At 39.6% G+C, this 25,669-nt stretch overlaps 1 protein-coding gene across 3 annotated transcripts in view; it reads right to left on the reverse strand.

The window, feature by feature from the left end:
* AFF2 (ALF transcription elongation factor 2) overlaps positions 1–25,669 on the reverse strand; it is a 342,768-nt gene that overhangs the window by 79,040 nt on the left and 238,059 nt on the right. For all 3 annotated transcript variants that reach the window (XM_052813263.1, XM_052813262.1, XM_052813261.1), the window contains exon 8: positions 13,918–13,969. In XM_052813263.1, the coding sequence (XP_052669223.1) occupies positions 13,918–13,969 (52 nt within the window). The remainder of the gene's footprint in view (positions 1–13,917; positions 13,970–25,669) is intronic.

Genomic DNA, 25,669 nt, shown 5'->3' on the forward strand with positions numbered 1-25,669 from the left:
ATCCTCTGGGCTGGCTCCCAGGGTGCGAAGAAAAATGTGTTTGTTTCATTTGGATTGTATTTTCCATCTAAAGAATAAATCAATGAATGCATGATAGGAAACAATTATATTAATTGTACAGTAGGGTTGCTAAATAAAACACTTAAACCTCAGGAAATGCTAAACTTCAGATTGCACAAATAAGTGTTACAGACCCAAACCTAATTATGTCCTCTCAAACAAGCCTATGATGAAATGGGGTCCCTGCCTCATTAGTGAGATAATGTGAGTTGTGCCTCTTTCCAATGATACTCTCCCAGATCTCCCTTTTTCAGCTGCCATGTACAAATGCAGTCAGAATCTTGTTATTAAGAAATCTTTCTGAGTAATAAACTACATGTAACAACACACAAATGCTTCATTTAAAATGGATTAAAACACCATCAAAAATGGCATTTTAGTCTCCGAGGCCTCCCACTAAATGCCAAGTTTCAGTCCCATCCTGCAGGGAACTAAAAATATTTTTAAAGCTTATAAACAGCCTTCCACAATGGCAGAAGTTTTTTTGACTGTACAGTGATATTTTGCTTGACCGTTCTATATACCAAATAGCTGGACTACAACAATTCTGAGTTCAAGCATGTGAAACTTGCATCTAAATCAGTTTTTTTTCCCCCAAATCATTCAAAAATCACTACACAAAAGCTGGTATCAAAATACAGATAAAGAAAAGAAAACAGAAGAGTGGAGAGTGTCCAGGATCGCAAGTAAATAATAATAATGCAGTTGATTCTAATACAAAGTAAAGCAGAAGATATTCGGGAGAGCATGTGCATGATGGTGTGAGCTAAACTGTTTACATGAAAGATTAAAGAAGAAGGTGGTATTTCAGGGAGTGAGAACTGGCAATGTCAAAGTCATAGAATATTAAAGAGCAGAGTCTAAACTGAATGTCTGATTTTTGACTACTTAGCTACGTTGATGGCAACTGTTTACCCTGAAAGGAATGTGGTAACTTTAGGAAGAAAGAACTATAGATATATTTTATTTTCTTGAACCATGAACATGCTAGCACATATCTTTCCTTAGATTTCTACATGGAGAATTTCCACATTTTTTCCCCTTTGTTACTGGGAGAAGGCACTTTCCTAACTCTCAAGAAAAGGCACATGCTGGAGGGACAGTGTCCTTCACACACATGCTTATTCATACAGAGTTTTAAACAAATATTGCAAATGCTCAGGTTAATCTACATGCTAGCCTAGTTTAATGTTGGATGATCAAGCAACTGGTCATTTCCTATTACAAAGGATTCAGTTTGCCTCTGAGTGGGGCCATGGTGATGTTAAACACAGCACAGAATATGTCGGGGATTCTGTCTGAGAAAGAAATGCAGGATCTGGCCTTCTGCTTTTATTTGTCTTGTAGGTGTTGCTCATTCATTTTTCAAAGCGTATTTGTTGTGATATCGTGAGCATGCCCAGTGGCAGAAGATAAAGGAAGGCAAAATCAAAGTGACATTGAGTAACTCTACACATTAGGCTTTGATGCAGAAACATATTGTTTGAAAATATTTGGTGTGCAGCAGGTCTGTCAATTAGAGCTAATTATTTTTCTCTGATCAGGAAGAATGCAATCTTGTTTTAGGCAGGTTTCTTTGAAATGTACGTCTTTTATATAACTTCATTATAGGAAAATACTTCTTCCAAATTACTTTTTTTCTGGGCTGCTTAGCTATTGACTCAAATTGTCTGTGTTGAGTAGTTCTCTCTGCTTTGATAATTAACTTTTGATCATTACTGAATTTAGCAGCTCTAGTCAGATGTGTTCATAGCCATCCTCCTCAACTATTTCAGTGTTCATCGCCTTTAATCTTTGAACAAAATGATCTCATTGAGCCTCCATCAGCCTCGCTACTCAGTTAATAATTCCCGTTTCTCATCTTCATGCCTGAGTTTGATTTGTTTTAGACTTGATGCAAGCTTTTGATTATTAATTTAAGATATTTCAAAGACAAACATGTTTTAAGAGTTATTTTTTTACCTTATATTCCTAGGCCTTCACAAATAAGAAACTGGTTTTAACTCCACAATGATTCCTAAACTTCATGTATTAAAAGTACTATCTAGAAACAGAGCAGGTAGGAGGTCCCTAAACCATGATACATGTGCCCTGAGTGGGAGATGATGCTGCAAAAGAATGGAATTAAATTGGACTGGTATAATGTAATATTCAATGGGTGTTAGCAGAATTATGGGACCTTTGCTAATTTTGAGCTTGAAAACATGCATTAAAATAATTTAGGATGATTAGAAAATGGAAGCCAGAGTGAACTAGATAATCATTCCACTTTAACTTGTGATTTCCTTCTGATTTTTTTTTTTACAGTTATGGCCTTTCCATAATTGTGCCTCTGCTCTCTAAGACCTTATTTCAATAGCTGACTCTAGTGTTGAATAAGAAGGAAGAACATGAAGAATACATGAAAAGCAGTAAGATACAGAGGATCATCCATCAGAGAGTATTTGCCCAGGGATGTCTTCCCATGACTTTTATAACTGTGAATGACTCCTACCTCTTATGTTGCATTACACCTGATTTTGGTGCCAGTTGTTTTAGCATTAGTTCAAAACCCACCTGCACTGTGCTTTACTTGATCTGCAGGGTGGATATATCAATTACTGGACTGGCTTCTGGATAGAAAGAACCAGAAAAAGCACTCCAGTCAGTACAACTTTCCTACATCACAAAGACCTGAGGAGAATGAACTGACAAGAAGCTGGCTCAAAAATATCAAAGTAAATAACTGGCATCTGCAGAAGGCAAATTAGATTTTTGGTCAAGTGTAACAGAGGAAGTGTCTGCTATCCAAAGAAAATATATATTTTCCATTGCATAACTGAAAATCCAGGATTTTCAGGGAAAAGTATTTGATTTCAGAAAGTGAGATTAGACAAAAAGTATTTTTAAGAATGCCTCCTCACCCCCTTGACTCAGAAGCATTGATCAGCCACCTAAGAAGGCAATTGCTGAGCCTCAAAGAGTCTCTTAGGGTGAGACAGATGGCACTTCATGCCATCAAACATGTTGGCAGAAGGAAGGCCTTCATGCTTTAACTTTTTCTGTGAGCTGCTGCAAATCTAACTTAGGTTAATCTCCCAGTTTCTAACCAGCTCTGTATGCTTGGGCGAATAGCTAAGTGACTCAACACAAGTTTACAACCCACCATGCTGTTCTCCTGTCCTGTAGGTATAGAAGAGACTCCTTGGAGACCCAATTCAACAACCCAATAAAAACAAAGACATTTTCCACATTAGTTGAGTTATATGTATAGTTTTATATCTATCTATCTTCATAGATTATAATTTGTCTTGGAAGTTATATCATGCTCTTATTTATACAGAATGCCTTACCTATGATCCTGAGTAACGAACCAAAACCCACTACTTATCGACTGCACTGTATTGTGCTCTTACCCTGTAATGATACAGTTGGTGCTAACTATGACTTCCTGTGGAGGAGGAGAATGTAGTGTGCAGCAAACAAACCATCCAGAATTGTGCTGGAGATCAGAAAGCCCAAACCCAAGGGCTGAAGGATTAGTATGTGAAGATACATGCGTAAATATGTGTGTTGTGATCCTTCTTCTTTTTCTTCTTACTTCATTGGTTATGCTCTCCTCTACCTGTCCCCTAATGTCAACAGAGGAGATTGTATTTCTTTCTTGCTAATTGCCTTTGACGTGAAGTTGGCAACCTTGTATTTGAGATTCTGTGTGTGATGTTTCAGGTCAGAATCACCTCGAGGACAAAAAGCCCAATGTTACTGTATCTAGGACCAAAACAATGGAGAAGATTCTCTCCTCATCATGTTGTATTTTTAAAAAGTGAGTATTTTTTCTTCAGAAGCCAAACATGTGGGATGGATCAGCTAAGATCCATTTTTTGGAAATATCAAGTCACCAAGCATGGGGTATCTACAAATCACAACAGTTCACTGAACTCTTGCTGTGTATGAAGCACAGAGAGCTTCTCATTATTGCTTTGAGCAATGCAGTAACGCTTATGGCTTCAGAGACAGATGCTCAAGAATACTTGAAATACTGGAAATTTAATTTCAATTCATGCAGTGGAGGCTGGGTAAAATGAAAAACAGAGTTTAAGTGACCAATTCTAAAACTGTCTGTGGGTTAGGAGTCATCTTCATCCTTGATGTAAGTGAACTGCTTTTAATTGAGCAACAACACAGATATATTTGGGCTTCTGTCAGCATTTTTTCCAAATCCCTACATTTCCATCAGGCCAATGGTGGAAATCAAACTAAAGAAGTGTGCAATGAAAAACATGGCCACTTCCCCTTCTTGAAGGACTATTCCATGTTTTTTAAAAAAATGGAGAAGAGCTACACACACTGAGTGCGCACTACACTCTAAGGAGTGCTTGTTGCTTGTGTAGACATACCGGAGCTGGTTTTAAATTAGCTAGTGTGGGCACTATGAACATTGTTGCTTTTGTTGCACAGGCTCCAGTTTATTCAGTGTCTTTGGTGAACTTGACAATACAAACTGTTACAGCTATCTCTCAATCAACAGACTTCTTTTAAAGATAACTCACATAACATGTATGCTTATTTTAGGACTTTAGTACCAACCTTGACAGAAGAGGCTTGAAACAGTGCCCTCCTTCCCCAATTATTTTGATATATGCTGGATTTTTTTAAAAATGCTTTCGATGGGAAGTTGCTAATTGTACTAATTTTGACTCCTCCATCCAATAAAGGAGAAATTGTAATATGACCTTACAAATTCTACCGATTCTACTTTTGTAGTCCTACAAAACATTGTCAAGTTGTTTTACAAATGCTAATCAATCAACATCTCATGAAGACTAGTAGATTTAAATGCTCTGACAATACCAATTGACTTGGTCATTGCAGAATTCTATGGCAGAGAACAGAACTCCTGACTAGAACTAGGCCTAATTTTTCATAAGAATTGTTTTACTGGGAAAAACAATATACAGCCCTGGTGACAGAAAAGGTTTGGAAAATTGTAGCTAATGGTCCATGTTTAAGAAAAAAATTCTAAATTGAAATTCTGCTTTGAAATATCATTTCCTAGCAAATAATTTGTTACAAATTCATTACAAATGACCTAGGCTTAGTGGATGATAATCCTATTGTGAAAACATAAAACATCTAGCTAGGAATAAAACTCAGTATTTGTCATCATCTTATTTACTGATGATTTTTCTAAAATGTGTTTTTGGTTCAAGCCTCCAGATGGCTAGTAAATAAGAAAAAAATCCATTATTTGTTGGGTTTACTCCATAGCTGCATTTCAACATGTTAATCACATGATTAAAAATCTTGAGGAGGCAAAAGAAACAGAGAAAAGGTCAAGAAACATTTACAAGAGAAACAATAAGTCTTCTCTAAACTTTCCTCAAGAAATAAGCAGCAAAAGACTAGATTCAAGGAATATCCTGTGACCTCGTTGTGCAGCTGCAGACAGTCTCCACAACCCGTGTATTCCTCAGTTTCCCAGTTCTAGCACAAGGAGAGTAATTCTTTGTATCTCCATCCCTGAAACTTACCTGAACAGTGCTGATATTTTGAGGTCTTATAATGAGGTGTACTTAGCGTGCAATGTCCGACTGTTACTTTTGCAATGTTCACATGAATTATAACTTGCTGTGTCAAAATGGAAAGGAGGATAGGCAGACATCTCAGAAACAGCCCCTTGCACCCCTGCTCATTTGCAGTTTATGCCCTTTGATTTTCTTTTGTGGCCAAGGCCTTTATCTCATTCCTTTGGGAGTCCAACCTATCCTTAGTGTCTTCCCTACTCTAAATCAATGAATAGTTGCCTAGACTTGAGAAGCAAAAGGGCAGAGTCAAAGAGTACCAGCAGTGGCAGTGCTGGGAAGATGTGAATTGATGTTGCTATTGTTCATGCTGCCCATTTATTTCCTGTGCAGGACTAAAGACTTTAAGGATTTTAATTTATACTGAACATTACATCTATACGGAATGTTAAATCTATTACAAACAGGCAGCAGAGGTAACAGAGGTAAACACACATGAAATAACTCTTTGCTGACCTTGGTCTGGTTTAGTACATTGCTCAGATGACTTAGGCAATTACTAAATTGCACAGCTCCAAAAATTATACTTAAGAGTATTGCCATGAAATTGGTAATTTTGTAGGGCAGGCACGCTCTCTGCGAGAACACCCTGCCCAAATCAATTGCACTGTCACACTGTGGTCCTGACCTGTCCCTACAAGCAGGCAGAAGGTCTGTTCTGGGAAGATTCATCCTGCTGGCACAGAATGGAGCACCTCCAACCCCAGCAAACCTTGCAGTGGCAAATGAATTCATCGTAAGAAAAATTAAGGTGTTTAGTTCTCATTACTGTTCTTCTGGAACACCTCCAGGGGAGATCAACTTTCCCTTCTTCTCCCCTTATTCTGGCTGACAGAAGCTAATTACTGGATTTATCATGCCCTTTTCATCACATACTTTACGCTTGTTCTGGCCACCTATGAGTCCCTCCTTCAGACTTTTGCAACTCCCCCAGTCTCAAAGCCAGCACTAGCACTATCCTGGTGTAAAAAACTCCCAAGAATTTAGATTTTGAACTTCACAGACGGTTGCTTGGGCTGTTACAAAAAAGCAACACTGCAGATGGCCAGTGTAAGAAAGCCAGACACTTTCTTTACCAAAATGCTTCAGAAGGCATTCATGATAAAAATCACACTCTCCTTTTGAGGAAAAAAGGGAGATAAATGTTTCCTATGTGGTTGGATTAGTGAGTGTTGAGCACTGAGATGGCCTGCAGATATCACCGACTTCAGATTTATTTTTATAGGACAGTATGGTCAAGTCTGGCTTTTCTCTTAACAACAACAATGTTGGTGTCAATCAATTATCTCACCTGCTGCTGCCTCTGCTTGGTGCCAAAACAATACAGGGCTTTTGCATAAGTGGCATACATAGCAAGGGGCCCTGGGGAAATATATTTTTCCTCCATGCTTATAATAAAGACTCCTTTAAAAAAATGTGTGCACAAGCATGCACGCAGAGTACATGACCTGTGCTGTGGACTGAAAGCTGCATCTCCCTACTCCCTCCTACCCCAAAAAGGCTGGCAGATCTCCAGTGTCTGGTCCTTATGGCTGTACCGTGGAACAACTGGCCTTTCCACCTCTATTTAATTAGTGACGGAGGCATTGGGTCTTTTTAAAGCTTCTCCTTCAGGTGAATGATGTCTTATGGTACGGCTGACAGACTCTGGCTGCTTCAGGCTGGTGGCATGAAAAACTAAATTCAAGAGAAGCACCTGTTGAAGAGAGCGCTGAGGGGCTATGAAATGTCTGCTTACTTGTGGGGAAGTGAGGAGAGGACTTCTTGTAGCTGTATTTATCCATCTTTTCATTCTCCCTTTGTTAGGGCTGCCTGCCTGCCAGTATTTTCTTTTCCTATATTATTTTCTCTACTGTGGTGGAGGGTTTTTGAGACCAGTATGCCAGTGCGTACTAGGCAACCCATGGAAAAGGCAAGTCAGTGGGAGGGATGGGGCTCCTCCAGCTCTTGTGCTGGTCCGGGCAGCTGCTGCCCCAGCACCCAGGTAAGAGCATGCCTGCAACCTGCAGGGGCAAACCTATTGTTGTTGATCTGTAGTACTGTGCACTCTACAGCAACCATTTGTCCTGAGGGTTGTATTAATCCCCTTCTTCACTGATGGATGACCTCCACAATAACAACCTGTGTGGAAACAATTACATGAGATTCTGTGAATTTGAAGAAGTTAAAAGCTTTTGATAACACTGTGTATTTTAGTGGTGTGCCATGTTTTTCGCTCATAACTGCAGCAAGCTTAGCCCAGATCTCAGAGTGGTTACTGAAAGCTTCTGCTGATAAACAAATATATGATATGAACCTATGTCATTACCACGTGAATTACGACCTTAGACGTGTCAGCCATCAAATCTCTTATTACCAAAGATTTGTCTAACGGAAGCTGGAGTATTCATTTTACACAGTTGATGATATATGGTTGTTTCAACTAGTGTTGTGCAGAATAAAATAATTTGAATATCAATTAAAATGGACTGAGGTAGCAAGAAGAGATATATCTTCACAAAAGGATTTTTCATGGTTATAGACTGACAAGGTTGGAGAATGACTGTATTATCCTAATGGCTTCTTTTTTCATTAATGGCTTAATGAAAACATTTCCCTACAATTATAAAACATGACTGTAGATCTTAAACACTGGAATGTGGGTTCTTTATCAAAACACACGCTGCTGTGGCTACAACTGATGCTGCACCACTCTGGGATTTCAATGGAACCCAATGGCAGATAAACTGTTTACATTAAAAGACTCTATCAAAGTTATTTTGCACCTAGTTTCATCCTAATCCATCTGATTTTTCTATAGCTTTGACAAGATGACCTCTCTCACTGTGTGTGCAGTATTGATGTCATTACTGAAGAGCTGTTCTTCAGCCCTTCTGCTGATAACAAAGTAAATGGAAATGTAGAGAAACCTTGGGGAGGTAAACAGCTTGTTCAGGATCCAGCTAAAAACCAGGAAAAATTACAACAGGGAAGGATATCTACTGTTACAAGGAAAGTGGTCACTGTTCCACTTTAAAAACTGTTTACATGATATGATGAAGGCATATTGTGACTTAGAATTTCATAAATTTTTAAAAAATTTAACCTGAGTAAAGGCTTTGAAAGCTCAGTATGCATTATAAGAATTCAAAGCTCAGCCTATGGCTGGTCACCTTTTTAGACTCAGCTACGAAGTCAAACATTTTGTATGTAATTACCTAATACTAACCTAGCAAAAAAGAATTATGTTTGTGTAAAATACGAATGATAGAGCAGAGCCGTGGATTATATGCATGTCTTGTGTTTGTATGGTTATCAGAGAAGTGGCAATAAAGTGGCAATCATTTAGGGAAGGAGAAAAAAAATCAAATAGAAAAGAAAAACATCTTATTGATTTGTTCTGCCCAAACCACTGTATACATAAAATACTGAAAACGGAGCAGGTCTGTAACTGGTATCAAAGTTTCTTTGGTTCAAAAACACACAGAACACTAGCAATGTGCTTTAAATTAAGAACGCATTTCAAAGGTTAACAGGACTATTCCTTAGGCAGAACAACAAAGAGGAGCTGGTTAAAGAAAATTGGGTACGCTGCAGCTACTTAAAATACTGTATCCAGGCACAACTCATTTGGATGCCTTTGAGCTCAAAGCTAATTTGAATTATACAGGGGTGCTTTAAAGAACAAAAATACTAACCTGTGTTTTATCTAAGCTTCTTTAGCTGAACCAAGCTACTAATTAAAAAACTTCACTACTCTTCCTAATTTCTGATGTATTTTTTTAAGAGTAATAAAGCCATCTAAAAGCTCTGTCCTTCCTCACAGAAGAGTATTAACATTAGCATCTCTGAAATGCCTTGTCATCTAATGCTTTTACTAATAATATGTCTGTCATCTGCCTTGACTGTATCTCTCATAGCCAATCTAAAAATATTGTGCAGTAGGACTTCAGAATGCAATACTGATGCATATGCCAACATTCCTCTCAGTGACAATACTACAAGAATTTACAATCCAGGCAACGCTTAAATGTAACAATCTCTCTCAAATAATACATTAAACAAATGCCTACCTGGTATTATAAATACGTGACATAAAAATCTATTGGGTTGGTCAGTGTGCATATTAAAAACCATTCAAGTAGGTAAAATTGTGGATAACTTAAAACTTTAAAGACAGCAATTTTAATAAAACTGTCAATACAATTTTCTTTGTAAAAACATTTGACACTGATTATGCTGCTTATATTGAAAGAGAAACACAAGGTCTATATCTTTAGATCTTTTATTGAACTGTGAGCACAGCATCAATAACTGCTTCTCAGCTGTAAATGAAAATTGATTCCAGATCTAACCCGTCGTTTTCTGTGTGTCTTTAATCCCAAATCACCCGCAATGAGACATAAGAATCAGCATTTTGTCTATGGGACAAAGCATGTGTCATATGGCCAGCTCCAAAGTGTCTACACTGAAGATACTGTGGGGTGTGTTTCATATGTTAGATGTAGGCAGTAACTGTGGTCTCCCCAAGCAAGGCCCAAAAACCTTTACAGATCTGAAGTCTGCAGGCACCTGCAATGAACATCTCATTGGACCTCCTGCATGTCACAGCCCAAAGAAATTCACTTGACAACTTCTGCAACAAGCCCGCAGCTGCCAGAAGCCTAAAAGGAGAGGGAAACCACAAGGTTTCCATGCAATTTGCAGCAGTTTGGAACTAATAGTTTGGATTTCCAGTCAGCTCTGACTTGCTGAAGCCTCTTAAGCCCTCTCTGGGGTGAAATTAAAGTGTATAGCCTCGTTTCAGGAATATTTTTCTTGGTGATACATTGCTAGGCCATCATCATGCGTGCCTTAACCAAAAAAGACCTAACACTTATATTAAGGAGGGTTCTCCAGTTCATGTTTATAACTCTTAGGAACAATTTCCAGTTATTCAAAATCCTGTTTGAAAAGTGAATGCTGAAAGTAGGCAGCATGTTCAGTAACAGCCTTGCTAATACTATGTACAGAATACATACCTTCCACTGACTTCAACCTGGTAGTTCTCATCCTATCCAGAAATCAGGCTCAACCTCTTAATTATATAACTGACTGGAGCTATCGTGTGTGTTGGGTGTTTCCTCAGAAGTGGGGAGAAAAGGAAGGAGATGTTTAACACCTGACAGAGCACAAGGTCCATGGACCCCTAAATAAATGCAATACAGATCAGAAATAAGTGCGCTTGTTCATAGGAGTGAGAGTAAGACAGAAGAGCTTTGTTTCTTGCAGACAAGCTTCTAACAATCTTCCACCATGACAAATGGACTACTGGTAGTCTCAGAAGACAGGCTGATAGATCAAACTCTTTCCACGTACTATAGACATTCACTAAGAGTTGAGATCAAGGTGCATTTATGCATCAGTGTCACTACTGCCCCTGCCATGTAAAGATTGAAGGGTTCCTAGCAATTCTCAAAGGACAAATCCTAGGGCTCCCTACCAACCACTGTTCTCAAAGAATTTAAATTTCCTTGAAATACGAGTAGAGATAAAGAAAATAAACTTGATTTTTACATACTGTGTTTTTATTAATAACAATGAGTAAATGCTAGCTCATGCTTCATATTGGCTGCAAGCCTATAGCAAAAAAAAAAAAAAAATCAGAAAGATTGTAAAGACAGTGATTTCATTTCCTTATAGAAATGTTGCATAAACTGTTAGAATGGTTTTGAGCTGAGAGTTTTAATCTTTTCTCTCCCTGTGAGAATGCACACATGTGTACAGCTGAATTACAATGGTCATTTGACTGCAAAATCTTTATGCTAAAAAGAAGTATTTTTCTAACCTTGGGCTCCACAGCTGAACATTCAACACTGTAAGATTCACATGCTGTAATTGCCTTGATCTGTCCCTCATGAATGAATATTTTATGTACTTTTTGGAAAAAATATTTTGCAGTCAAAAACCATTGCAGTTACTTTGTTGATGTTTATGTGTCTGACCAGTGGGCCAGAGCAACTTTTCTTTCCATTTCCAATCCCCTCTCTTTAAACAGATATGGCAGAAGCTGCTAAAGTGTGAAGGCACTGCCAGTGTAATGTGTGAGCGAAGCAGCAGAGCCATGCTGCTCAGCTTTGCAAGGCCTTAGTCTGGGATGCAGTGTGTGACAAAAATTTAAAGGACAGACACATACAGTCATTCATTCAGGAAACCTAAAAAGCTGTGGGATTATTTCCTATGTGTATAACTTTGTCTATACCCTCTATTTGTAATACAAATAAAAGAGATGCAACCATACATATGTGGGGTACATAGGAAAGGTGATGGTTTCCCTTGAAGTGCAGGGCATTTAAGAAATAGGCTTAGCATGCTTCTGGTCCAGACCGTTTGTTTATTTTTTACGTGATTGGAAGCATTCATGTTTGGAATCCCGAAAGATACACACCATCTTCTGTTTCTTAAGAAGATATTTGGGAGAGCTTAGGAGATTTGAATCAATTCTAATCACTTAAGAGTGAGATGAAGCTCACACTGCCAAAAGGAAGAATGTTTTCTATGTACTATAAAATCTTGAGAAACTACATGAACGGTCCTTATTGTGCTCTCTTGTTTGTCTGCAGCTTATACTGTGCATGGTATTACTGGGAAGTCACATGGAGTTTTAGTGCAGTCTGAGGCTTCCTACAGCTCGGGCACACCACCACCACATTAAGGACTCAGGCTGCAGCCCCTGAACTGGCAGCAATGTGACACTGTTCATGAGCACGATGCTGCCTTTGGGCAAGAGGCATGCATGTACCACACGACAGCAGTGATGTTTTGAGAGGTATCAATACTCCGCTGTGCAGTGTAGACATAACCATGTCTTTCCTGGTTGGGATTAACATCAGAGATGACACCTATTCAAGTCAGTGAGGGCTTTTCATTTGATGTCAGCAAATGCTGGCCCAGGCATTTGCTTCTTCATTCACCAATGATACGTGATTTCATCTTAGCAGTGTAAATTGTGTAAATTTGGAATAATTCTACTTAAGTCACTAGAAAACTACTACTATAGGAAAACAAAAGTAACTCCTACCTGATAATATATTTCCATTTCTAGGTTTTGGGCATCTCAGTATCACAACGTCATTTTACAGGACTACTTGGGCAAGTTTCCCACAGATCAGGAAACCTGCTGGTTTCATAAGCCACCATGTTTGTACAATGGCTCCTTGCACAAATACAGGCTTTTGATCCTTTGGCTTCAGATGAGAGCGCAACTCGGTGCTAAAAAATACTGACTTGTATGACTAAGGGGTCAACTGACACCAGAAGGTAAATCTTTCCTGGCATGACCCTAAAGGACGGATTAGGTAGGTTGAAGAATAACATTTAGGTGATTTAAAAATAAATAAGAAAGACACACTGACTTATAATTAACATTTCCCAGGCTGAACAGATGATCTTATGCTGAATTATAGCATTACCTTCCTCTCTACTGCAGACATTTAAACATTTGAGCCTATTGCATATATAAAGTAACATGAAAAATGAATTTAACCCGAAGTCTCTTTTTTTTTTCTGATAAGAATGTTGAGAATATGAATTTCACCAGCTTTATTTCCCAGCATTATCCATAAATATTTATAAAGTGGGAAGGATAGACAATGACACGAGCCAGTTTTTCTGAAAGTGACTCTTCATTAATGTCCCAAGTAGGTTGAGAGACTTTCAGTATTGATTTACCACTACACACTGAGGATTTTCCCTCTCACGAATGGGAAGCAGTGGATTCCAGTCGCTGGACTATGGACTCCCAGCCCTTTACTCAGTGACTGGAACAAAACTTACGGACCCAGTCTTCTCAGGTGCAACTATACAAGGGAATTGCAAAGTGCAAATGAGCTCTGCAGTTGTGTTGGTGGTCTGATGTGGTCATTTTACACCCAATTCCAAAAAGGTCATAAATTCAAGAAATTGAGTGCAAAACAAGTGGAGGCTGTTCCACAGTTAGTTTGGTACAATGGAGAATAGAAACTCAGAGCACATTAGCTATTGCTGGGTGATGCCATGTGTGGTCTCTTACTCCAAGGCTATTAAGTCATGTTTTGGTTTAGTTTAATCCACTTCACAAAGTTAATTCAGCAAAACTGACAAAATCCATTCCTATTTAAGAATAAGTTTCCTCCCACAGAGGTTCTATGCACAAGCAAGATTTAAGCTAATGGATTCTGCAGCTCCTCAAAATGCTTTTGATGCAAATATAGTAAACCAACATGCAATCACATTCAACCAATGAAACAACTTTGTCAGATTATACGGTCTATACACTCATATCAGATGTATTTACCTGTTCATTGTCATCTTCATCACTGCTGAGTTTCAGATCATCCTCAAGCATTCTGAAAAAAAAGAGACAATACAGAACTACATTTAATGAATTAACTTTCTATACAATGGGCTGAATCTACCCTTCAGCAAAGTCAGAGGAAAAACTCGCTTTCTATTCAACAACAGCAAATCAGATCTGTGATAAGTAAACTGATGAATACTCCATGTATGTATGCATTAGTCCTTCTATGTGATGCTAGGTAAGAACAAATGACTTTCAGACTCATCCATCGTAAAGTTTGGCAGTCAGCTCCTCTTCCATGTCCTTTTTTATTTGCACATTGTCTCACGGTGATTAGTCCATATACAACTACGTGTATTTCTAAATCAGAAGGTGGAAGGGAAATTCAGCTCTGAGACTGTTAAAAACTGAGAAAAAGTCCTCCATATTTCATTCTTGATCTAAGGCATCACTGATCTTCTTTGATGCTGGTACCAATCCCCACCTTATCAAACTGAGAATGCAAAGTGGAGAATAGCAAGAAGAGAAGGAGCTTGTTTGAGGTTTGATGGCACCTCACAGTTGTTAGTATCTGAAGGCAGAGCAAACATTTTCCATCCAAGCTAGGAATCTGCTATTTAATATCCCCATTTTTATTTGTCCTTTTTTAAAAAAAAAAAAATACAGGGAAATCTCACATTATTGCTCCCTGCCCTTGGTTAAAGGGGAAGGAAACTCCTAAAAGATGTGGCTGTCCCAGTGCCTCCTTCCTTTCCTTTGGCAGAAGAAAGAGTTGAATAATGCATATTACTGTATTAACACTTACATTACTTCTCTTTTTTTAATCCAAGACTTGGGTATGGCAAAACATACGGGGTAAGAAACCATAGTATTTGCTGTTACATATTTGCAGAAAAGGTCTCTCCTTTTGAGGTCTGTCTACCTAGAGACATGACTAGCAGCCACCAAATAACTCCCATACAGCTTCCCATATATTCACGCTTTTATCTGGTGGCCCTCCTCAGAGCTTATATTCCCCTTTGGGCACACTTCTACCTCACACCCATCTTTTCACCTTGACAAATTCTCTTATCACACGATGTCGTATGAATGAATCAGCACATCTCACCCAAATCTGCTGTGACAGCCACTAAAATTGCCGAGCTTCCTTTCTCCCAACCTGAGCTCCTTTACCCACGGCAGGAGGCTCGCAAATTGCAATTACTGTTTCCTTTCTGCCTTGATGGAGACTGAAGTCTATGATTTTTTATTGTTAGCCTTTAAATAACTGTAGCAATCAATGGATGTTCTGTTAGGAAGGGTTTTTTTGTTTGAAGACTGCCAGTAAATCATGGAAGCTTCCTGATACAAGGATTTTTAAAGAGGGGACAATAATCCCAGTGTGGAAATATCAGGAGGTTTGAAGCCCTGCTGGTGCTCTTAAAAAGAGAAAGTGCAAGGAGATCTTTAAACCGGTTTGTAAGTCATCTGTCTTTCGGTGACCTCTGTTGTCGGGCAGCTCAGTGGTTACAAAGTATCTGGACACATAACTACTAGTCATTAATGTCTTGATAAATGGCAGATGCCTCCCTGTAATATGTGTACCCATAAAAGTAAGACTGTAGCATGGATAAAGAATCTTCTAAAAGTAAGAATTTGTGGTGGGTTGACCTTTGCTGGATGCCAGGTGCCCACCAAGCCGCTCTGTCACTCCCCCTTCTCAACTGGACAGGGGAGAGAAAATACAATGAAAGGCTCACGGGTCGAGATAAGGACAGGGAGATCACTCAGCAATTACCATCACAGGCAAAACAGACTTGACTTAGGGAAAATTAATATAATTTATTACCAAACAAATCAGAGTAGGGTAATGAGAAAGAAAACCAAATCTTAAAACACCTTTCCTCCACCCCTCCCTTCTTCCCGGGCTCAAGTTCACTCCCAATTTCTCTACCTCCTCCCCGCCAGTGGCACAGGGGGACAGGGAATGGGGGTTTCAGTCAGTTCATCACATGTTGTCTCTGTCACTCTTTCCTCCTCACACTCTTCCCCCACTCCAGCGTAGGGTCCCTCCCACGGGAGACAGTCCTCCACAAACTTTTCCAGTGTGAGTCCTTCCCACGGGCTGCAGCTCTTCCACCAACTGCTCCAGCATGGGTCCTTCCCACGGGCTGCAGTCCTTCAGGCACAGACTGCTCCAGCGTGGGTCCCCCACGGGGTCACAAGTCCTGCCAGAAAACCTGCTCCAGCGTGGGCTCCTCTCTCCACGGGGCCACAGGTCCTGCCAGGAGCCTGCTCCAGCGTGGGCTTCCCACGGGGTCACAGCCTCTGTCAGGGATCCCCCTGCTCCGGCGTGGGGTCCTCCACGGGCTGCAGGTGGATATCTGCTCCACCGTGGACCTCCCTGGGCTGCAGGGTGACAGCCTGCCTCACCATGGTCTTCCCCACAGGCTGCAGGGGAATCTCTGCTCCGGCGCCTGGAGCACCTCCTCGCCCTCTTTCTTCACTGACCTTGGTGTCTGCAGGGTTGTTTCTCTCACATCTTCTCACTCCTCTCTCTGGCTGCAGTTTCTGTGCCCGCTGCAACTTTTTTTTCCCTTCTTAAATATGTTATCCCAGAGGCGCTACCACTGTCGCTGATGGGCTCGGCCTTGGCCAGCAGTGGGTCTATCTTGGAGCCAGCTGGCATTGGTTCTGTTGGACATGGGGGAAGTTTCTAGGAGCTTCTCACAGAAGCCAAACCTGTAGCCCCCCTGCTACCAAAACCTTGCCATGAAAACCCAATACAGAATTTTTCAGGAAATATTAATCTTTAGAGGCCTGGACTTTGGCGATGAACAGGAACTTTTAATGTTGTTTATCTAGCAGACACATTCATTTGTTTCCCCAGTGTCATTACTTGCTGTGCCATTCTCAGTGTATTGCTGTACCTCCATCTATCCACGGTCCCAGATTGTTATCTGCAAGTCTCATTACACACCAGAAGGACAATACCCCCAGGAAACTGAGACCATCTTCATACAGGACTATATCATTCTGACTTTTAACTCTAATTCAATCCTACACTCCTACTTTTAAACCTACATCTCACTTTAATGTGTAAATTATCCACTGCTTTAAAGCAGCACTACTAGATAATGCGCTCTATTATTATTTTTTAATGCAGATCTAAGAGGACATAACGCAAAGGATCTTTTCATGAACGAAGCCCAAAGGGTGGTGGGGTTTTTTTTCTTTCCAGCTATCTTTTTTTTTTTCATTTGTTACATGTTAAATTCCTTTTTGACATGTCCTGGTAGAAATAAACCAAAAAGGACAAAGGAAATTCCATATTGGATAAATGGAAAGAACAAAGAAGAAAACATAAAAAAGATAAATGAATACACTTACTAAACTAACCAAACAGCCATCTGAAATGGCTGATTAATAACTGTCCTCATACAGCCTATACTGCAGACACTTTCTAACAAGTACAGTAAGCGTAAGACATGTTTATTGAATATTGAAAAATATAAAATGGATATAAAACATGATTAGTAGGAAGGACAACTGTTAGAGTTGGTTTCAGATAAACTAAATTTGCAGGATTTATGAGTTCCCTTCAAGAGACTAATGGATGTTTAGACGACTAGAGAGAGGAAAAAAATTGCATTTTGGTATTTCTTTAGCAGTTCTAAGCTTATCACTTGGAGTATATAATTCTTCTTAGCCTGTTCTGCTAAATGAAGAATATGTCATCCCATTCAGTTACAAAACTCAAAGGTTAAACAACTAAACCACACAGCTTCTAAAATGCATCACACTCTCCTGGCAGATGGAATAATTAAAGAGAAACTGAGTACGGTATCAACAATAAATATATGGTAGCCAGAGAAGTGAAGGAATAAATTAAAAATACACAGTATGTGCAAATGAAAGTAGAATGCTGAAGAGTTCAAATAACCTGTTCCCAGAGGATATTGGTTAGAAGAGGTAATATTTTACAGAAAGCAGAGGACTAGATGTTCTTCCACAATTTTAAAATGTGCTTAATATTCTGAAGACATGGGTCATAGTAGCTTGTACTGTTTAATGTTTCTATTAACTCTCATTTATAAGCAAGTAGCATCTGATCACACTCAAAGCCCAATAAGGGCTTTTTAAGATTGCCAGCAACCTTAATCCAAGGTGACTATTTCACTATCATATCTAGAGAGGTAACCCATTTCAGCTTCAAAGCCCTGAGACAGAAGAGCTCTGTATCTACAGCTCTCTCAAACACTGTCTGGATGGTTTGAACGTGAAATTAGGCGCTCTTGAGTGAGAGATCCCTGTAAATACGCATATGATCTATTCTGCTCTATGTAATTGTTAACCTCAGAAACAGCCAGACTGGAGATTACAGAGTATATTTGTTATGAAGATCAGCCCAGCTATTAATGAAGGCCAATTTGAATGAATACTGCCAATGAGGGCAAATCAAAGAGAAAACTGCCTGTATCAGAAAGCTATCTCCAGAGGTCTTATGAATTCATTTTATTTCCTATTCTTCTCTGACCCAGCTGACATTATTATTGAATATACATGTACTTGTTTGTCTTTTCATCCATAGCTAATGCAAAACACCACTTTAGGGAAAGAATGGGATTAAGTAGGATTTTTTATTTCATTATTAGAGCAATGCCATTTAGTCTAACAGTTGTAGTTGTGTCAGCACATTTACTATAATCTACAATTCCCAGACGTTTATAATTTGGAATGTGAAATTATTGCAAAGCAGAAACGTCGGGACAAAGCAACACATTTATCTGTGGTGTAAATAGGGGCAATCTCATTGACTGACTACAATACCCACTTCCTCCAGGGATGAGTCGGCTCCCAAAGCAGATTGTTCTTACCTTACAAATTTAACTAGACAAATGGCTGAATGAGGGCTTTATTAGGATGAGTTCTGTAAAAGTCTCACTAGAAATAGTAACAACAAAATATTATTTTTAGGAGCCTTCAACTTGTACCAGGCCTCAGAAGATGATGAGATGGACCAAAATCAAAGAGATATTTTTATAACAGTTTATTATGATTTTGGCATAGCAAGCTAAATTTTTATCTTCTCTCTTTGACTCTTCACACAGTTTCCAAAAATATCATTAAAAAATATGCCATGATAATAAACCAGTTTAAACATAATCAGAAATCCCTCTGTATCTGTCTCTTAACAGATGATGTCAAAAAATTATGCAAGTCCTATCACGGCTTCTGTTTTGCAGTGGGACAGACTCTGTTCTATACCTTTTTCCTGTCCATGTTCAGCTTGAATGAGTCATGGAGTCCCTCTAGCCACTCCTAACAGTTGTTCCAGCATGAATTACTCAGTTACAATAAAAGTCTAGGCACATTTTTTTAATTGCTTCAGAGAAGTCATGAATAGTGAGAGGCCAAAGCTGCAGAGCAAGAATGACCTAGGACTTGATGAGACTTTTGGGGTCACTGAAATAGGGTTTCCCACCCATCAGTGCTGGGAGGAGCAAAGGCAGCAGAACCTCAGCTCAGCTCTGGGGTCTGGGCTGAAACTTATTGGGGTGTCACCAAGCTCAGCTGCATGCACACTGAAATTGGACTTGTAGCCCATCCCGACTGTTGAGTTTCAGCAGGTGTTTTGTACACACAAGACCTGCTGGTTTGGGATCCTGTGACTGAGCAAGTGAGGATTTGATTAGGAGATGTGAGATAATCTCTTCCCTGAAAAAGCACTATCACAATATAACTCAATTTCAGGTATTTTTATAGAAGACTGAACTTCTTAAAGGAGTATTTTCACAGCTCAACATCCTTTTTTTTTGGTTTAATGTATAACGTATTTAAATGCTTTTTACAAGTGAAAAAGGTCCAGATTGCCAGCAAACTTCTGAGAATGATATGCATTTCTTCCTGCTCTGGTTGTGTACGACTGTGATGGCAGTACACTGTGTTTATAATAAGATGTTATAAGTTTGGTGAGACAGCTTCATCAAGGAGGCAGCGCTTAAAAGGCAGCCTAAATAGGATGAGGTTCTGCACTTCTAATTTGCTCTGGGATCAGTTCACCACTGCAATGGAGCTCCACTCAGATGTAAAAAAAAAAACCTTGTGGGAATGAAATGGATCGAGAAAAGGGAAGAGGGCATTGCAAGGAGACAGCAAAGGGAATACTGGGCAATTCCCTCATCCTGAGCTGCCCAGAAAATTAACTCACTCGTCAAACCACGTTTGTACAAAATGCATATCCCATCTGGGTCATATCACAAGTGTTGCTTCTGCAGGAAGGAGCACAGGCAATGGTGTTAACCAGACATACAGACATGCCACTCTTTTCTTGCCAGGTTTGTCTCTGGTAAAGTGGGAATATATTTATAATATTCCTGTTTTTCAAAATATTTAGCCCATTTGTTTTTGTAAATCTGTAACATTGTCCTTGCAACCTCAATGGGCAAACCATGCTTCTGTCCCATTAGCGGGGTAGGATGTATGCTTAAATTTGGCTGAAAAGAAAAGGTAACCATGAAACTGTGACTAGTGACACAACAGACACAGCAAAGCACTGATAAAGAGAAGCAGTGGCTGGTACAGGAAGATATAGAGGATGTGGGTGCTCTCCAAGGAAAGAGTTCGCTCCTGCTTCAACCTTCCACTGATACAAAAGGACAATTTTAAATGGAGGTTTGCGTGATTTAGACTGGAGTAGCATGTGCTACAACTAGTTATTCTGTTCGATATTAAAGAGAGAGTTTAGACTGTTATAGCAAATTTCACTTGTGATACTTAGTAAGACTTAAATCCAGAACAGGCAGGAAACAAATAAATGTCTTTGAGGTGAAAAAAGTAGTACATTACTATCCTGAGCTACAAAGCCCTCGTTACACTCTTGTTTGCAGCAATACCGATGTGGAGGGAACACTGTCCATGCAAACAGTGAATAGCACTGAGATGCAACCTTTTCTACCCCTGAACTTTCATGGAAATAACGCCATCAGTTCAACACAATCTATGCTGGTTTACCCTATGGACTTTATACCAAACTTGTTTTTCATTTTCCTAGTGCATTTCTCTGTAGTATATTAGGCTTCTCTGAGTGGTAACTCAAAAGGTATCATGCAAATGACAAACTGTATAATGGAATTCAGATGTATTTCGAGAATGTGTTGCACACACTGGAGCACAGTTTTATCATTTATCAAGGGGGAAGAAGGGGCCTACGTGTGTGAAAACATCTAACAATAGATTTCCCCAGAGAAGTTCATAATACAGTGGACAAAAAACCTGGGGAAATGAAAATAAATGGTAGAGTAATTCCAAAGGAAAAAAAGAAGATCTTTTGTTTTAAAACATCCCATCAATAAATCTTGAAACCCGATATTCATTCCTTTGCTGAAATGTGCAAGTCATCTTTAAAATATTTCCTCTGAGATACTGTAAGAGTTACGGTAAAAGAAAATCTCAGAAGATTAAATGGAATTTATAAGCACCATTTACATTAATAGTCAGGGCCACTTGTCCAGCAATTTTACACATACTTAAATACAGTTTATTAATTTTTCCTTCTCCTCATCCACCATTTTCTTTCATTACATTCTTGTCAATGATGAGGTCAGTCTGGCAAACTTGCTCACAGGAGTAACTTCTACTCATTTGAGTAGTTTCAGTGGCCTGAATAGGACTAATTTGCTTAAGGTATAGATCAAGTCCTCCATCTCTGGCCTGAAATTGCCCCCCCTTAGAAAGAACTGAATTCACGTCTCGTGTCTTCACCACAAAAGAGCCTGTGAGCAATAGAGGTAGCTGGTCTCTTCCCTCCTGCAGGAGAAGGCACACATTAGCCTTATAACACGGTCAGCCTCCCTCTGGCCCAGCTGATGGAGAAAGATGGCTTGCTAAGAAACACTCCATTTTGTGTTGTCACACTCAGCCTGCCTTAGTGTTCCTGGCACCATATCAGTAATTAGTGTAATTACAGCTGGTGAGAGAGAAGTAACCCCTGTGGTTATCTATTAGGTACCTCACAATCAGGGAGTGCACTTCATTACTCATCTCTCCGTATCATCTCTTAATTTCAAAAGGATTAAGCAAAATTAATTCTTTCAGTAGAAGAATTTCTTTATCTAGCCATCCATTAATCTCTATGTATAAAAAGCTCTTCAAGGCAACTAAAATATTAAGTTGCTACTAAGTGCATTATAACTACTGCTCTGTTGACAGGCATTTTGTTTTTCATTAAAGCTGAGACAAGAACTTTGGGAGGAGGGAGAAACCTACTGCCAAATTTTATCTGTATATTACAAGCGTAGATGGAACTCTGTATGTTTAGCATGAATAAAACTGTAGCATATCCAATAACTTCACATCCATATTGAGGTCCAATCCTGCTCCGAAAGAACACTTCCAATAGAATGGGAGCAGAATTGGGTCAAAATATTTTAACAGTGTAATAGGCAGTTTAAAAAGTCAAAAAAAGCAGCATCTTTTTGTTTCAAGCTGGTGAGTTGATATTTTTGTCTTAATAACATTACTACTACTGTTTATGCCTTCTGTCTAGAAAAGTGCAATCTCTGTCAGATTGTGTCTCACTCACTGTCCAATGACTCCTCAGTACAACATACCTCTCTGTTTGGCAAGGCCTGAGAATGATGTATCATTGAAGCAAAAAGGGGGGGGGGGAAGAGACAAAAAAGAGAGACAAGAACAAAGAAAAGTATGGGTCCAGGAAAAATGCAGGGAGGGACTAATAACAGTTTCTAAGAATGTCAGGGTAAAACTTGTATTCTTCAAGCTTTTGAAGAACAAAAATGAGGACCCCACCTTTTTTAGTGTGCCAACTTCTGCGAGTGTGCACAAAGCTTTTACTATTTTCCCTTTGATCAACTGCAATGGCTGATATAATTTTGGGTTCTGCTATTTATCAAGAGCAATATATAGTCCAAGAGCCATTTCTGTGATACTTACTCATTTCCAATACATTCCACATGAAAAACACCTGCTTACTGCAACCATATTTGATTAAAACTGTCTCCTAGCCAGAGCACCAGTATTTTCTCTGGTAAACAAGCCTTCAGCTGGCATATTTACACACAAAGGCTTTGGGAACTTAGCACACAGTTAAACAATGATTGATAATTCTACAGCAACTTGCAAAGGTGACTTTAAAAAATCATACCAGAAAATATATCAAAAAGAGTTGTTCAACAGGGAACAAAAAACATAGGACTAGCTCATCTATCCAATGTTCTACAGTGCATATGGAAGGATATTAATTTTATTCATTGATTATGTTCTTTTATCTTTTATTCCTTTTTTAATCTGGTAGCAAAGTGAGTCCTTCAAGGAGCTGTTTGATGAGCTGTCAGTACCAACATGACGTTCGCAAATCTTTCTCTGTCCACTGTTTTCCCCTTACATAGAGTAATCTCGTATCTTTTGTTTCTGCAGATTGGAAATGAGCTGTGTCTGGTAAATCTTAAGCTTCAATAACCTGGTCTGGAGTGGAAGCAGTTTTTTTGTTCATGAAAACCTTTATACTGATGCGTTTTTGTGGCTCTTTCTGCCATTTGAACTAATTGCCCCTAATTCCGAACTGCTGTCTGTGAAGTTCAGTGTCATGGAGAGAGACTGCACTTCAGCGTTAGCAATAAGAGTGACACCAAGTCCTCGAGGCACTTTCCAGAGGCAGTACGGACTGAGATGAACCCTGTTCCTCTCCGGCATGAGTATTAGGACTATGTAGAGCTGGGCAGTGGGGTGATGAGGAGGTGAAACTTGTCCAGTGCCTGCTGTGGGGGAAGGCTGCACGGCATCTCACCAGTAGCGCCGGTCCGTTCCAGCCCGTGAGTTGCAATGGCACCCGCAGCCCTTCCACACCAGCTGGGTGTGATGTTGTGGCTAGTATCTGCCCGTCCCCTCCCAACCGTGGCACATTTGTAGTAGCCGATGAAGGCAAATGAAGGGTGGATCTGAAAAGCCAAAAGAGTCTCAGAGAAAGCTCTGAGTGAGCAAATTACAGCAGCTGCCTGGACCTTGGATGCCGAGAACAGGGTGTCAAGTAAATAAAAATTCAACAGAGGAGAATTTATCCCCAGTTCACAAATCAATTCCCTACTTTAATCTCTTAGCCATAACAAGGCCCAACAACCTCTGGACTACAATTAACATGAGAATTATTTCCCGCTATAGTGTCCATTCCTTAACAAAGTTTTTGAACAGTACTCATAGCCAATATATGTTTATGCCCTGAAACCAAACACAGGTCTGCAAAAGGGTACTGCTCAGTTAATGTTTCTCCAGTGCAGACACATTACCCTCCTATGGGTTCACAGCACTCTAATAACGACGTGGGAGCTTTTCACTCAGTGTTCATAGCTTAAGCACACATAGAAAGGGAAAACTATTTTGTTTAGTAAAGACTACTTCTGTCTAGTATTAGGCTCATCAGAGTTTTCCAGCTCAAATATGGATACCATTAGGGTCATGTATTGGTTAAGGAGACAGGGACAAAAAGAACAGAGGAAGACACAGAAAGAAATGATTCTATGATTCTATGAAAATCCTGTAAAGAGCAGTAACAGGAAAGTGGAAAAGAGAAGGCAGAGGTGGAAGAAAAGTAGGAAGAAAATGCCAAAGACAAACTAAAACCAAGTATCTCACTGTGCTTTTGTAGAATATGCACTTGTGTCAGCCTTGGTTTGGACGAAGAATGGAAGGGATAGGAAAGGAGCAGAGACATGGTCTCTTCTTCCTGATATAAAGCAGATTTTCCTTTAGTAGAAACACCATTTTTTAACTGACTGTTAGAAGAAGTTTACTCAAATTACAGTATTTTCTAATGTGAGGAAACCTGAAACTCCTAAAATGAACTCAAGAGATCCTCAAAAGCTCAGGCACTGCTGGGATCTGCTCATCCCTTCACAGAAAGGATAAAGAGTATTTGGCAAGAAGCAAGCTGAAGGCAAAGCCTGCCAGTTTCTTTCACAACACTAGCCTCTAAAAAAGCTGTAGTGTGACCAATGTCCTTATATTTTAAATAGTTCCGTGCGAGTGGACCCTAACTAATCAGATGAGTGGAGGAATGGCAACAAAGACTCTCTGACAGTGATCTCAGGTTGAGAGGTTTTTGAATCCCTGGGGTTAATTTGTCCTCAAGAATGAATTGTTGGGGATGAGTGTCCTGTAACCCAATAAAAGGGTCTGGCTGTTTCATTTCAGTGCAAATGAACAATAACTTCATAAAACTGTAAACTATTTATTTACTTGTTCAAAAGGAAGACTCAAGATGTTTAATAAAGACTAGTAGGGGGAGGTCTTCCAGTGGCAGATACTGAAAAGGCAACGCAATGCAGCCATGACGTGGTTTTCAGTGATATGTTAGGCTATGGAGAATGGGAGCTTTAGCTTCAGAAACAGCATTTGTTCATACAGAGAAAAGTGAAATTTGTCACATGTCAGATTTTTAAAGAATGCTTTAAGCTTAGTGCTTGACTTAAAGAGAGATTTTCAGGGGTGTGCCTTACCAAAGCAGGATTCCAAGAGGGGATGCACGTCCTGTGTACTGGCCTGCTGATGGTGCAGGGTGAACAAAGAGCACGGGTCGGCCATAGAGAAGATGAGCAAGTACCAGGGGCTTATGTGTGCATGAGAGAACTGACTGGGGTTTTCAATGTTGCAAAGGCATTACACCTTTATGAAATGTACTGCTGGACTGTGCCTGGTACACAAGGTAGTTCAGAGCTGATCAATCAGCAAAAATCCCCATAGAAAGCAAAGATAA

Source organism: Harpia harpyja, chromosome 18, assembly GCF_026419915.1.
Source record: "Harpia harpyja isolate bHarHar1 chromosome 18, bHarHar1 primary haplotype, whole genome shotgun sequence".
Classification (NCBI taxonomy): Eukaryota; Metazoa; Chordata; class Aves; order Accipitriformes; family Accipitridae; genus Harpia; species Harpia harpyja.